At 44.7% G+C, this 13,979-nt stretch overlaps 1 protein-coding gene across 1 annotated transcript in view; it reads right to left on the bottom strand.

Moving 5' to 3' along the window:
- Window positions 1-13,979, bottom strand: part of Lrmda (leucine rich melanocyte differentiation associated) — a 1,012,055-nt gene that overhangs the window by 406,463 nt on the left and 591,613 nt on the right. The window contains exon 5 of the mRNA XM_038310121.1: window positions 13,291-13,408. Within this exon, the coding sequence (XP_038166049.1) occupies window positions 13,291-13,408 (118 nt within the window). The remainder of the gene's footprint in view (window positions 1-13,290; window positions 13,409-13,979) is intronic.

Here is a 13,979-nt window from a genome sequence, read left to right as displayed (position 1 = left end):
TTTTAGTTTATCTGTTTACTGTGTATGTGTGCATGGGTATATGTGCCTATGTGTGTATTAGGTCCCACAAAGCTGAAGCTGGAGGCCTTTGTGGAGTACCTGGCTCCATATATGGCTGCTGGGATTTAAACCCAGCTAGTGCCCAGCTTGTGTTCTTAACTGCTGCATCACGGCCCCAGACCCCAGTTGATGGGATTTTAACTGAACCACTACTATGGGCTATGTTTGTCACTATTAACATACATCCATTTGGCAGCTGGTACTGTTTCCACCACATCACAGCTCAAAGTCAGAGAAATGGGGGCAGGGAGATTTGTCCAAGGTCACCTTTAACTGCTGGCCAGGGATCCGAATACCAGTCCTTGGACGGAGGCTCTCGGCACTGCTCCTCTTCCCCTCTGATACACTTTGGGGACTGATCACGGGGTACTTTTGCACAGGGTCTATAATTAGTTGTCTGGTCCCAGTTGCTAGCAGGGTAAACAAGGTCTGATAAACCCACAGCACTGTACGTATTTATTACACTGCAACCCAGCTGCCAACTGCCTAACCATTTTAATAAAAAGCTATTTTCTAAGGTTTATGTTTTATTGCGTGTATGACTCCCTTATTGGTTAGCATTTTGGAGTTGTGGAAAAGGTTATGAATTTAGAAACTGGCTGCATTCATATCATATTTAAAACTTAATGCTATTTTATTAAAGACATATGGGCCTCTAAAGTACACATATTAAATGTCATGTAAGAAAAGTAGCAGTTTAAATCATGGTCAAGTTCATTTTTGACGTGACTCCTGAGGCTTCCCAAGATCTGAACTATTTCTTTGTAAATCTGGCAGTTTAACCACACTCATAAATCACTTTCAAAGTGTATTATTTCTTAATTTCACTGCATTAGAGCGTGTTTGGCCTACACGCTGAACTGTTTGTAGCAGGTACATGAACAAAGTCGCACATTAATCCCACGGTGCTTGGAAGAAGAGGAAGGAGGAGAGGGGAAGGGAGAGAAAGAGGGGAAAATCCTTGCCTCCCGGCTCTGTTTTCTTCCCATTGAATGTATTCTTTTCAGCAAACACAATCCCTGATCTTCCTGCCCAGCCTCTCTCATCTGAGTACAAGCTGCACGCTGGCCATGGAATTTTTCGTAATACAAGGAAGGAACGAATCCTTCGTAACTTAATCTTTTCCCAAATAGCCCATGACTAAAAATTAGAATGCATGTAGAAATCACTTTTTACACATTATGCTTAGCAGATACATTTTTTAAATGTGGCTTTGTGTAATTTAGCACTTGGCTGTTTTGTAATTATCCCAAGATCTGCTATCTCCACCTTGGGGTTCAAAGCCCGTCTAAAGATGAGATGATATTCTTTGGACATGGGTAATAAGTCCCCTACCTCACCCCGCCCCCCCAGCCTTTTCTACTCTGCTTTGTGGCTGAAGGGAGCCTGATCCCAATGACAGATTCCAGGATCTAAACCTCAACCTTGACGTCCAGATTTGCCAAGGGAGTTGGAAGGGGATTAGGAGAGTTGAGTCCGAGGTCATCCAAATGAAAGGGCTTAAGGGCTTATTTCTGCATCAGACATCCTTCTGCTGAGCTGGAGCGATGAGGAGACTTCCCTGCAGCTGTCCCGTCTACCAGGACTGTGTCCGTTGTCCTCTCAAGTATATCAGTGACCTGCAGCCTCTTCTGCAGTCCATACTCCCAAACCTTGAAGGCTTCCTTGGACCTGCATACCTCCTGCCAAGGAACAAATGGTTTTGCTCTGTGTTTTAGACTCGCAAACTCAGTAGCCTAGTTCTCCCCAGGAAGAATGTAAGGTCTACTTTCTCCCTTCGTATTCAGAAAATAGATGCTCAGTGAAAGTCTTCCAAATTATTCCCTAAAATATATATCTTAGAAAACTCAGGGAAGATGTGTTGGGTAGGGACAGGGCTCTCCATTAGGGGCTGAAATGTGTCCTACACAAATTACACAAATTCACTTGCTAAAATCTTAAAATCTAGAGGCACAGGCCCAAGGAAATCATTAAGAATAAATGAAGTTTTGATCCAATAGGGCTGTAGTTTATAACAACAAGAAAAGATATTCTTTTTGTTTTCTCCATATGTAGACATGATATGAACATAAGGAACGACAGGGTAGTTATTTATAATGCCAGGAAGAGGGCCAGCACCTGAACCATGCTAGCATCCTAATATCAGAATAAGAGCGCTATAAGAAAATGAAGTCATGTTTGTTTGGCCTCTTGAGTTTGAGACATTTTCTTATGCATCTGAGCTGACTGGTGCACATCGACATATTCCAACAACTATTGTAAACCAAAACTATCCTCTCTATGTCATGCCACAGACTGTTTTTGAAATGGCACAACTAGGAACATTAGCTGTCAATCTCATGCACGAAAGAGAGTGCCGGCGCTGCCCACAGATTCTATAGCTTTCTCCCCACAACAGACTCTGAAGGACACACTGTGGCACCTGCCTTCACAATGGAAAGCCAGATAGCATGAGGTATCGGTCATCCTGTGTTCTAACATTGAGCACAACCCTGAAATATGGAGAATGCCCACCTTCTCCAGGGAGCAGCGAGTCCAACAGAGCCCACAGACAGGGAAGGATGTGTAGGTATTTTGTGGAGTACAACAGCAATCGTACATTCAGAACGTAAACCTTCCCCGAAGACTAGCTGAAGGCAACTTCTTGAGCCATGTCAAGAACAACAACCAAAGCTGAGTATGTGGGAGGAATGGACAGGACACTCAGCCAGAGAGCCTTTGTGACACTCCGGAGTGCCTACCAACAACAAAAAGCAAGAGGTGACACGTATGTTTCAGTCATGAGTTAAAAGATTCATTAAGTACAAGCCCCACCTGAAATTCCACACAACAAGAAAGAAATTGTGTGTGTGTGTGTGTGTGAGAGAGAGAGAGAGAGAGGAGAGACAGACAGACAGACACACACACACACACACACACATACACACACACACACACGGAGCCTAGTCAGAGAGCATTAGTTTGCTGTTGAAAAGAAATAATGAACTTTAATTCAGGAAATGTAGCTCAAAATTTACTGTCATATTTTAAGAAGCTCATGAAAAATAAACTATCCTAAAGCTTCTTGGCGAAAAGGCTGCCTAAACCTGCTCTCGCTGACAATGGCACTGGGTGTGGCTCAATTTACACCAGAGGCAGACAAGCACCAGGTCTTTCTGATGGCACCTGTCTGCTCCTTTCAAATGCTCTGTGGGGGAAGCAGAGGAGCAAATAAATGGAAGGGCAAACTGTTCCACCAGCCTTTGGGGACCCGAAGTTTACCTGCTAGATAGACAATATCCTATCTTCACACGCAGGCGTGCGCGTGCGCACACACACACACACACACACACACACACACACACACACAAAACCAGTACCCTGAAAACTGCCTTTTAAGTACATCCAGAAAGATGGGGTAGCTTTTCTTATTATGAACTGAGTTTCTGGGAGTGTTGGGGATTGAACCCAGGGATTCACACATGCTATGTGAGAACTCTGTAACTAAGTTACATCTCGTCTCCTGCCCAAAGCTGTTTCTCTCTCCCTTTTTTCCCCCTATTACATGTTTCTGAGGGGAGGTGTCAGGGATCTGGAAATGGAGCTCAGGGCCTTACACACGCCAGGCAATCCCTCTGTTGCTGAACCACCCTCAACGTCTTGTCTTCAACTTTATGAAGATGTGCGTTTTGTTTGGGTTGGATTGCCCAAGCTCATCGCACTGTTTTATCCTATTCGCCGACTTGTTCAGGGTTAATAACCGAGTAGCACAACCCTCTTCCCATCCTCACTTTTTGTGAGTGTTATTCTCTACCTTCTGCATAAACTTTTCTCATCTGCTGGTAATTAAAGGTGATTTGGAAATAAGCAGAACACCCAGATGGGCTTGTGCCACCTTCATTTGCCCTTCATCTGCCATGCCAACATGTAATGTTAATGTGCAAATGCCAGTGTCCAGCTACCAGCTTCAGAATGATATGATGATTTGCCCTTGGGGCCTGGCATCTCTGTGGCTGAGCATTGGCCTACCCATTCTGTAGGTTCATCTGTCACAGAAGAAGCTCGATTATCTGTCCTACAGTATGCTGTGTCCATGGACCCAGGGAGACTTTCCAAGCACAGCAGAGATCCATGAAGACACGGAGTCCAGAAGGATCTCCAGTAGGTACAGCCCTGGCAGAGGGGCACCAGTGCCGTCATGATCATGTCTTACTATGATCTTGCTTACAGCACTCACTGACTTTTTCCTCTGTTAAAGATAAGCTGCCCCCACATTCCCAACCCTCTTCCTCACCATGGACTGCAATCATCAGGATGATGTCTATCAGGGTGGAAAGAAACACATTAAACATAATGTTTCACTCAAGCTCACCAGACAACTGGGCTTGGAGAGAAGACCCTTATACTAAGGCCCAAAGCTGTGCATGCAACATGGGATATGGTTAGTTTAGTTTGGTGAGGGTGGGGTAAGCTTCAGTGCAGCCACTTGGCTTGATTAACTAAGTATCTTTATTTGCTTTCCCGTCCCTTCTCTTTTCTTTTATGTTTAATTTAAAAAAAAAAATAGTCAGAACTCTAGCCCGTAAGAACAAGACTTCAAAAGCCCTCTTTTCTAATGGATCAAGGGACTGGAGAGATGATTGTGGTTAAGCGTACTGGCTGTGCTGATGAAGGACCTGGGCTGGATTCCTAGCACCTCCAGGATGGCTTGAAACCATCTATAACTCCAGGTCAAGGGGATCAGATGCCATCTCCTGTCCTCCACCAGCTGCAGGCACGCGCGTGACATACACACATTTAGGCAAACATGCATGCACATAATTTAAAAATAAATAGATCTCAGTGGTCGGAAGAGCCATCAAGCTGGAACTGTGCAGATTACTGACATAGGCGAGACTTAAAGATCCATCCTCAATCCCAACAATGGCACCAGAAGGAAACCTTTCACAGCGCAGTTAAGATCATAAGCTTAAAGTCACCTTAGATACCAAAGTCACAGATCCCACAGGGGAAAGAATCTTTTGAGTAAGAACATGCCAAAGGACATTTGAGAATGTCAGGACTCAGATCCAGGACAGTCACTATGAGATCTCTGATACCTTTGGCCTTCTCCTCGCTTTTGCCTCTGAGTACCTTATCACTCCTTCCCTACCAACACACACACCACCACTACCACTACTGCCGCCACAGATGTTTCCCACAATCCTTGGGACAAAAGGCTCTCGGTTCTACCTCTTTGACCCCAGTGGCTACCTAAGCACCAACACCAGGCTGGGTGTTTTCAGTGCCAGGTGACCTCAGACCAGATGACACTCCTTGCTCCACACAAAGCTCTACTGACTCCTCTCTCCAATACCTAAGAACCCAAAGATTACACAGTTCAACCATTCCTGCTGCTCTAACCTAGCTAAGGTGGATCATCCTCACCCTCAGAGGAAATCACAAAGTAGCCCAACATATGGAGTCTTCCGTTGCCTGTTTCCTCAGTCTCTGTATAATCCATGCGTGTCACTAAAGGGCTCAGGGAATGGAGTCGTAGTATCAGCATGGGAATCACACAGAAATTCTTGCGGCCTTCTTCCTACTGGTTTTCCTGATCTCTTGGCGCAGCCTCCAGACCTCTCCAGACCTGGTTTATAAAATGTATGATACGTAATGGGAAGATCCCAAGGTTCGAAGTTGACTGTCCTAAAATAAGGAATATAGGAATAAAATCATAAGCTACAGGGCACGGACAGACCCAAGGGACACCCTCATCATCTCCCTGCTCCATGAGTCGAGATGTGCATCATTTCCAATTATCAGTTTTCTCAGTCACAGATTTGAGACAAGGAGAGAAAGGAGACATGTACTAATTAAGTAGTTAATAAAACCAGTAGGCAGTGAACACTGGGTGCATGCTAGGTGCTGTTTGAACTAACCCCAGGAAACTTCCTAGGTGCTTAGTAAAGTACTGCTATGTAGTCAGGCAGCTCTTAGACAGGCCTTGCTATCCTAAGTAGCATCAGGAAGTCTGTTGGAATTAGTGGTACAGACTGGACTCACCAAAGTTGTTTCAGCATCAGAGGGAAGCTTCAGAGGGAGAAACGTGTGGATGGGAAGGTATCCATGTATCATTCAGTTTTTTCAACCATTCTTGGCTCCGTCTTGGTGGCTTGCAATAATCATTCCTTCCTTATGCATAGGTCTATGGTAGACTGCACAGGTTTTGGTTTCAGGCTATGGGTTGTGTCCAGGTTTGCTCATTGTGCCTCTCATGTTATTCTCCTAGTTGATGGCAAACTTACAAAGGCAGTGAGTAGAAACACATGGCGTTTCAGGTCTTGACCCAGAATTGACAGGTTGTCACTTTTACTCACATATCATTGGCCAAATCATTAAATGACCAAGACCAAGGTCAGCAGATAAGAGAAAGGTATTTCCCCATTACAGGAGTTTCCATAGCAAGAACAGAGAGAAGGGCACCATTGATTCTAGACAAAATACACTCTGGCACACTTCTCCCAAATTCTGGATTCCAGACTGAGTGCAGTTCCTAACAGTCTTTATCTCACCCGTTGTGTTTCAAGAGTTCCCCTTCTGTGATTCTCTTGTCTTGTGTCTATTCAAATACCTTTGAAGAAAATGGTCACTTCAGAAAACAGACAGCAGACCAAGCAAATTAGGCTACAAGAATATTGGGAAGCTATTGGCTCTGTTGGAAACATGATATTGTTTCCCGAGCCTTAGCGTCCATGAAAAACAGCTTCTACAGTATGCTCAGAGGATTCTAGAAGAACCTATAGTTTGTATCCTTGATGGCTAACGCTGATTGTCAACTTCTTCACAGGTTCTAGAATCTCCAAAGAAGCAAGAATCTCAGCATGACTGTGGGGGACTTTGTAGATTATGTGAACTGGGGTGGAAGGAGCCACCATAAATATGAGCAGGAACATTACATCCAGTTCTGGTGTTCAAAAAAAGAAAAATGCTAGCTAAGTACCCATATTCATCTCTCTCTTCTTCCTCACTGTGGATGCCTCAAGCTCCAAGCCTCGTGCCTTCCCTGGCATGATAGACTGGACCCCGAAATTGTGAGCCACAACAAACAAACAGGTTCTAGAACCTGTGAAGAAGTAACAAATCCTTACTTTGCTTTTGTCACAGAAGCATGAGCCCTCTGACGTCCCCACTGTGAGGGTCAGGTCTCCATCTGAAGGTGGTGTTCCTGCTACCGCCTGTCTGCGCTTTCAGCTCCTTGCTGCCCCCCATGCAAGGCTATGAAAACTGCTCCCAAAGAACAGTGTTCTGAAGGCATTTCCTCAAGACAGGCGATGCTCCAGTGTGAAGAAACAGAGATCTGTGGATCCATTGGTGACTTCCCCTTCAAATGAATGTGACCAACAGTCGAGACAGGGACAATAATGAAAAATAAACCGCAAATGTTTGGCTTCCAACACTGTTTCTAAACATATTGCCTAAGCATTTTCAAAAAAGAAATTAATTAAAAATTTTTCCTTCTCTTTAAAAGTAACCAAAAATAGAATTTAAGTGTGTTTCAAGACAAGAAACATCTGTGCAGAAACAGAAACAAAACACAGAACGCAAACACAGTTAGGTACTTAGAAACATCCAGAAAGTCAAATGACATTTATAGCTTTTTTCTGGATATTTGGTACTGAAGAGAACTTTGAATATGTATTGATTAAATATCTAGTTAACTACATGAATTGTATATGTGGCTTACAAAATTTGTTCATGGGAAGATCTAGGTTTATATAAAATATAGTTTAGATGTTAACATTTTTATAAATCTTGAAGTGGCCTCTGATTGACTTTTTATTTTAATTTTTACTAATCAATTTATTTTATGTGTATGGATGTTTTGCCCAAGTGTATGTATTTGTACCATATATGTATGTAGTGCCCATACAGGCCAGTGCAGTTCCAATAACCTGGAACTAGAGTTACAGACCATCGCAAGCCAGTATTTGGGTGTTGAGAATCAAACCCACAGTGCTCTTACCTGCTGAGCCATCTCCCAGCCCTTTGATAACCTTTTTATATATTTGTACTTGGGTTAAAAGAGGGTAACTGAAGAGATCAAAGACATATGTACATTATTTTAGAATAACATAGAATATATGAAAACACTAGGTTAAGCATAAAAATAACCATATTTTATGACCAAAGCAAGCCCCTCAGCAGGGTTCCATTAAAGCACAGCTAACCACCACAGCAGCAGTCTCAGCAGGAGAAGATCTCCGTTCAGTTTCCTGTAGATTTGTACAGGCCCCCACATACTTCTGAGAAAAGCTACTGCTTAGTTTCCAAAGCCCTGCTACACAGAGGTGTGTTCTGACAGGAGGGAAAGTTGGGGAGCACATTCAAGAATGGGCTATGGAGTTACAGACCACACCCGTGCTTCTCCTAGAAGTGCTGCTCAATGGGACAGCTGGGCAACAGATGGCATGACAGCCACAGGTCTTCACATCAGCTCTGGGCAGATCTGGAAACTCACCACCTAAGGCAAGGGTCTTTTCTGCATCTCTAGATGGTCACACTGGGGCTGCAGAATGACTCTCTTGAAAGGCTTTGCTGCTGCCTGTGGTTCCTGACTTTGTAAGGGCTGGCTGAGTCCCTGCTATAGGCCAAGCCTCTGGGCTGCAAGATGGAAGAACACAGGCCCAGTTCACAGCTTCAGGGAGCTATTAACCTGGAAATGGGCGGCTTCCTCACCAACTAAAACTGGATTCTCTTAATTCTACTTCTTGTCTTTACAGCACACTGTCTTTCCCATAGAAACTCCTAAAGACAAGAAGAAAAACAAACTGACTTTACATAGGAGAATTTTTGCCTGACCACAAATGTCAAGATTGGGACTGTATAGAGTGGTCATAGTGGTCATAGGACCAGGTGATTTTTGGTCACAAGGAACAGTCAATGTGTAGTTTAGGATAAGAATTGAACATATTTCAGTAGGTGCACTGAAGTTTATTCCTTTGCGAATTTTCTCGTCTTGCCCTCTCTTTCTTCCCCTTTCCTTTCCTCTCCTCTCCTCCCACCTCACCTCTCTGAATATCTGAAGACACAATAGTCACAAGGTAGGCAAAAGTCTACTCATATACTAGACACGCATCATACACGCTGGGAACCAGCCATGCTACAAAAGCAATGTAGAATACCCGTTCACATCAAGACTCAAACATTTATGTTAACCACACTTTCACTGTAAGGAAATGACCAGAGAAACAAGTAAAATCATATGGACCTAAATGCTTTCCATGATGCTCAGTCCAGTGTGCCCTGTGTCTATGTCCCCCGTGGTTCCTCTACGGTTCTGAAGATTAAACAGGCGGCAGTATATGCATGTAAACAAGAGGGCTCGGCTTTAAATAATTATGTCAAAGAAATGACAACTGTGCTCTTTGCCAGAACAGGGATGAATAATTACAAAGCCAGGACATAATTAAGCAATTGTGACTGTCGGGATGTTGAGCTGCTTCTCTGATGTGCAGGGCTGGTGTGTCGCCATACGTGCCCTCCTGGACAGGCTTCTGTATTCCTTTGATCTTCATTTCCCAGTGCAGCCATGGGGGTCACGGTCTGGTCATTCCAGATGCTTCTTACTGGGGGCCCTGAGCCTCTCAGTGTCTACTCCAGCGCTCGCTCTATTGGCAATGGCACGATTCGATGGCCAATATTTGACAAAGATAGATATTTTCTTTAAAATTCTGGAAAATGAGTAAATCCTAACTGTCGCAGGTCCATTAAATGTTCACACACACACACACACAGTGTGTGCCTGTGTGTCTGAAAAAGCCCACTGTAACTATTACTATTTCTCACAAATGGCAGCATCTTTCTTTCCATAGAGCAATGCAAACACAGAGGAAAGACAGATTTGAATCAACAAAGGCAAAGTGCAGTCGCAGAAGCACTGTGGCATCAGGAGCAAGAGCTAGGAAGAACTTGGCTTCAAGTGTCCAGGACTGCCAGGTACCAAGTCAGACCCTGGTGACACAGGAGGCCGGCTAGTTCCTGGCTGGCTTTGTGTTTGTGTCAGCCGAGAACACCCAGTCTGCCTGTGCCCTACCACAAAGGCAAGGGCTGTGATTGGAGAGGTGTTTTCCATTCTCCAAAATACTTCATGTCAGGAATAAAATGAAAACAGCTCCCCAAATCACGACCTCCTTGATCATCCATCAGAACTTTGTGCTGAATAAGCACAACAGGCCCCTGCTGCCCCAGAAAGGACAGAAGTCAACTTGAGATTCTGATTCTGTTATGAAAAATAGGGTCTTCAGCAAGTGTGCAAGGCACAGCTCCAGCAGTCTGGGGGAAGGCAACTGCTTTTCACTGAGGAGCCAACTGCAGAGGTACACATGCCTCCCAGAACATACATATATATATACATACAGATATAGGACGGACATATATACCTGCATAGGAACAAGCATGGGTCTGTACACATGGCAAACAGACAAGAAGCAGCCTTCTGAATGCCAGTTTATTAATTCAGCAAAGAACTCATTTGGCTTTCGTCTATCTGCAGGAAAAACACCACTGCGTGTCTCAGAAAATAACAGACAAAAGCGAATTGCCTGCCATTCATCAGACGTGTGCAATATGAAAACCAGTAATAGCGTGGGATCGTCTTTGAATCTTGAAAGATCATCACACAGTACACTTAACCAGAACCCCCACAACCACAGGCCTCTTCAGGACCGTAAGCTTCTGCCACTCTCCCAGAGGGATTTCTGAGGTCCTCTCTAGCTGGGAAGGAGAAGGCAAGATTCCCATGTTGCTTTGCCAAGGGTATTTTTGTGTCTCCCCTGAAATAATTAATGGGCATTTTTAAGTGTAATACAGTTAGTCAGGGCATTAGAGTCAATCACACAAACATGTGCTGATTCTATAATTGATTGGAAGCTAATTGGGAACTCTGAAGAGCGCCACCGCTGTTGTCGCTCTCGACTCAGACAGCTGGTGGCTGGTTTTAAGGAGCCCTTCCGCATCATGCTCAGAGGCAAGAGGGATTCCAGCTCTCCCTATCTCCACACAACAAAACAGTCCATCCCTACTTGTCTTCCTTCTTCAGGCTCTCCCGGAAACTTTCCTGTTTGCCAAAACAACCCCAGGGAAAATACTGACCTCTGTGTTCTCTCTGTCTCTCTGTCTCTCTCTGTCTCTCTCTGTCTCTGTCTCTCTCTTTGTCTCTGTCTCTCTGTCTCTGTCTCTGTCTCTCTCTCTCTCTCTTTCTCTCTCTCTCTCTCTCTCCAAGGCTAAAACAGCAGAGTAAGAAGAGACCAGGCCCCATAAGGGCAAAATTCCAGCTCAGGAATTCATGACGGTGCCCTTGGGGCAACCCCACGAACTGCTCTGAGTCAGTGGTCCTTTCTTCTATGTGTCAGGGTTCTGAGACATGGAACCTTGTGAGAGAGTCAGGCTCCCGCAGAATACAGCATCCCAGTACGTGGACAGGTAGTTAAGACTTCTTCGGATTTCCATGGGCAGCGTTACAGTTTCCAGTCCCAAAGCAAATGAGGAAAAGGAGAATAAGGGATCTGCTCAGTGCAGTGTAGGTGTGGAGGTGAGAAAGATAGGAAGGCCAGGACCTGAGCCCAGGGATCGCAAAGACTTTCTCTGCTGCATTGGTGGAGGTTGGTGATGCTGCCGACTCTGACATCCTACAGAAAGAGGAGAAAAAGGGAGAAAGGAAAGAAGGGAGAAAGAAAAGAAGCCAAGAGATAAATTCTTTCATTTGGACAAAATGGCAAAAGCTGGAATAACTAAAGGCAGTCATGTGTACTATGTCAGGCCGATGCTCCAATAAGGAGAACTGTTAACACTTTAATAGCTATGAAATGAATCACTCAATTAATTCTCCACATGCTGAAACAGGTAACAATACATTTATCTGCCAGAATTATACCCTCCATATCATATATTTCCACAACTGTTAGCAATTTCATTCAGCATAACAGGAAATCAGTCGCACCTCATGGATTCAGGGAAAGAGGTGGCCCGAGGTCTGCTGCCAACAGCGTAGCTTGATGGAAGAGCTCTCATTGTTCTGCTCTGGTTTGGTGCTGTTTGCCTTTGCTCCCCAGCTTAATCACTTCCAATGCATGTACAGAGGGCTATAAGTCACCGGCTGAGGACAAACTAGGCCTTCAGGATTCCTGTGCCAGCATTTTTAACACAGAGCTACAATTTCATATGTGGTAACTAAGGAGCTGCATGGTGCTCCAGGGTAGTGAAGTTTCCAGAAAGGTGTTGTCATCAGGGTCACGGAATCTACTTGCCAGGCACAGACTTCTCAGAAGGACCCAAATGTCTCTTGGAAAGACTACTGTGAACACCCTTCAAACTTCCTTGTGTTTGAATCCAGGACTCCAAATGAACTCTCTCAATAAACCCTGTATGTAGGGAGCATACAGCACCCCAACACACACACACACACACACACACACACACACACACACACACAGCCAGAAAACACTACCTACTGCGATAAGGGTTCCTCAGGGGAGTGGAACACCCTTCATCTCTGATAGAAAAAAATTACCCCATTTTAGTAGCAAGAAATAAGAGCCCCCTCCAAAGGACAAGCGGGATTATAACCACCCTATAAACACAAAATTCCCAGAGTATTCTTCGTCAGCTGTAGAACTGCTGAGAAGAAAGCACTGAGGAGGCCTAAAAGCCAGCCCTAGACCTTGACAGAGCTTTTTCCACATTTCCGTGCATCTCCATTACCATCCCATCGCTCTGCTAAGATGCCACAGCCAAGGGAACTTAGGGAAGAAACCGATTTTTGCAGGCTTAGAGTTTCAGAGGGTGAGTCCATGACAACCATGACAGGGAGCATGGCTGCAGTCAGGCAGGCATGGCAGTGGGGCAACAGCTGAGTGCTTACTTCCTGATCCACATAACTGGAAATGGTGAAGAGCCCACAGTCCCAGTCACATATTCTGTCAATAAGGCCAAACTTCCTAATCCTTCCCAAACAGTTCTCCCACTTGGAGACATGAGTCTATGGGAGCCATTCTTATTTAAATAACCACAGTGTTTAACAAATAATGTTTCTTCAGATGGAGTGACAGGGAGACCCAAATTACCTCCAGCCAACTGCATGACTGGCCAGCTTGGCATCTGTGAGTAACCCCTGGTGTGTGGTCACAACTGCATGCGAAATGCACAGGAAGACATTGCCCATACTCCTCAGAGCAACCCAGGGAGGAAGAAGAGTGGACAAAAGCAGCTTACCTTGGGCTTCACCACCTTCATGAAGGCCCCTCTCACCAATGCCTCCTCCCGTTCTTGACTGGTGACTTTCTGGGCATCCAGAAACTTCAAATTGGGCAACTTGTGCAGAACAAAGCACCTGGGAGAACAAGGCAGAAACAACTCAAGAAGGTTGGAGTGACAGCCTCAGGGATGTGGGTAATGTGACTGAACCTTGCGAGTCCATGCAAGGCTCTAGATTTAGATCTTAGGCACTCTCTTCCTACCTCTCCCCCCAAAACAGATTTTCCTCTTTAGGGGAGATTTGAAGGATCCTGTACTTTATACTGACATACAACCAAACTTGAGTAAAAATTGTGCTTGGCCCAAGCATGGATGCACAACTCATTAGAACTAGCCTACTAGTAGGACCATGACAATGTGTTCTTTTCTTCATCCTGAGAAAAGAGCCCTGCTTCAACATGGAAAGTTCTCAGTAAGAGTAACATAAACCTTGATCAGTTGTACCATATATGCATCTGCCATTAATAGGAGGCATGTGTATCACTCTCGTTATTGATACAATTGATCTGCAAATTGGAGCTGAGACTGGAGGTCAGAATTTCCCAGATCAGACCTTAAATGAGACCTAATAAGCTGTGTGGCTTTGGGGTAGAAGTAAGGCATGCCCGTAGCTGAAAACTGCTTCACTGATGACTCAAGACAGTCTT

The sequence above is a fragment of the Arvicola amphibius genome, chromosome 13 (assembly GCF_903992535.2).
Source record: "Arvicola amphibius chromosome 13, mArvAmp1.2, whole genome shotgun sequence".
Taxonomy (NCBI): Eukaryota; Metazoa; Chordata; class Mammalia; order Rodentia; family Cricetidae; genus Arvicola; species Arvicola amphibius.
Note: the sequence above shows the minus strand (reverse complement) of the source record. Positions and strands in the feature narration are given on the sequence as shown.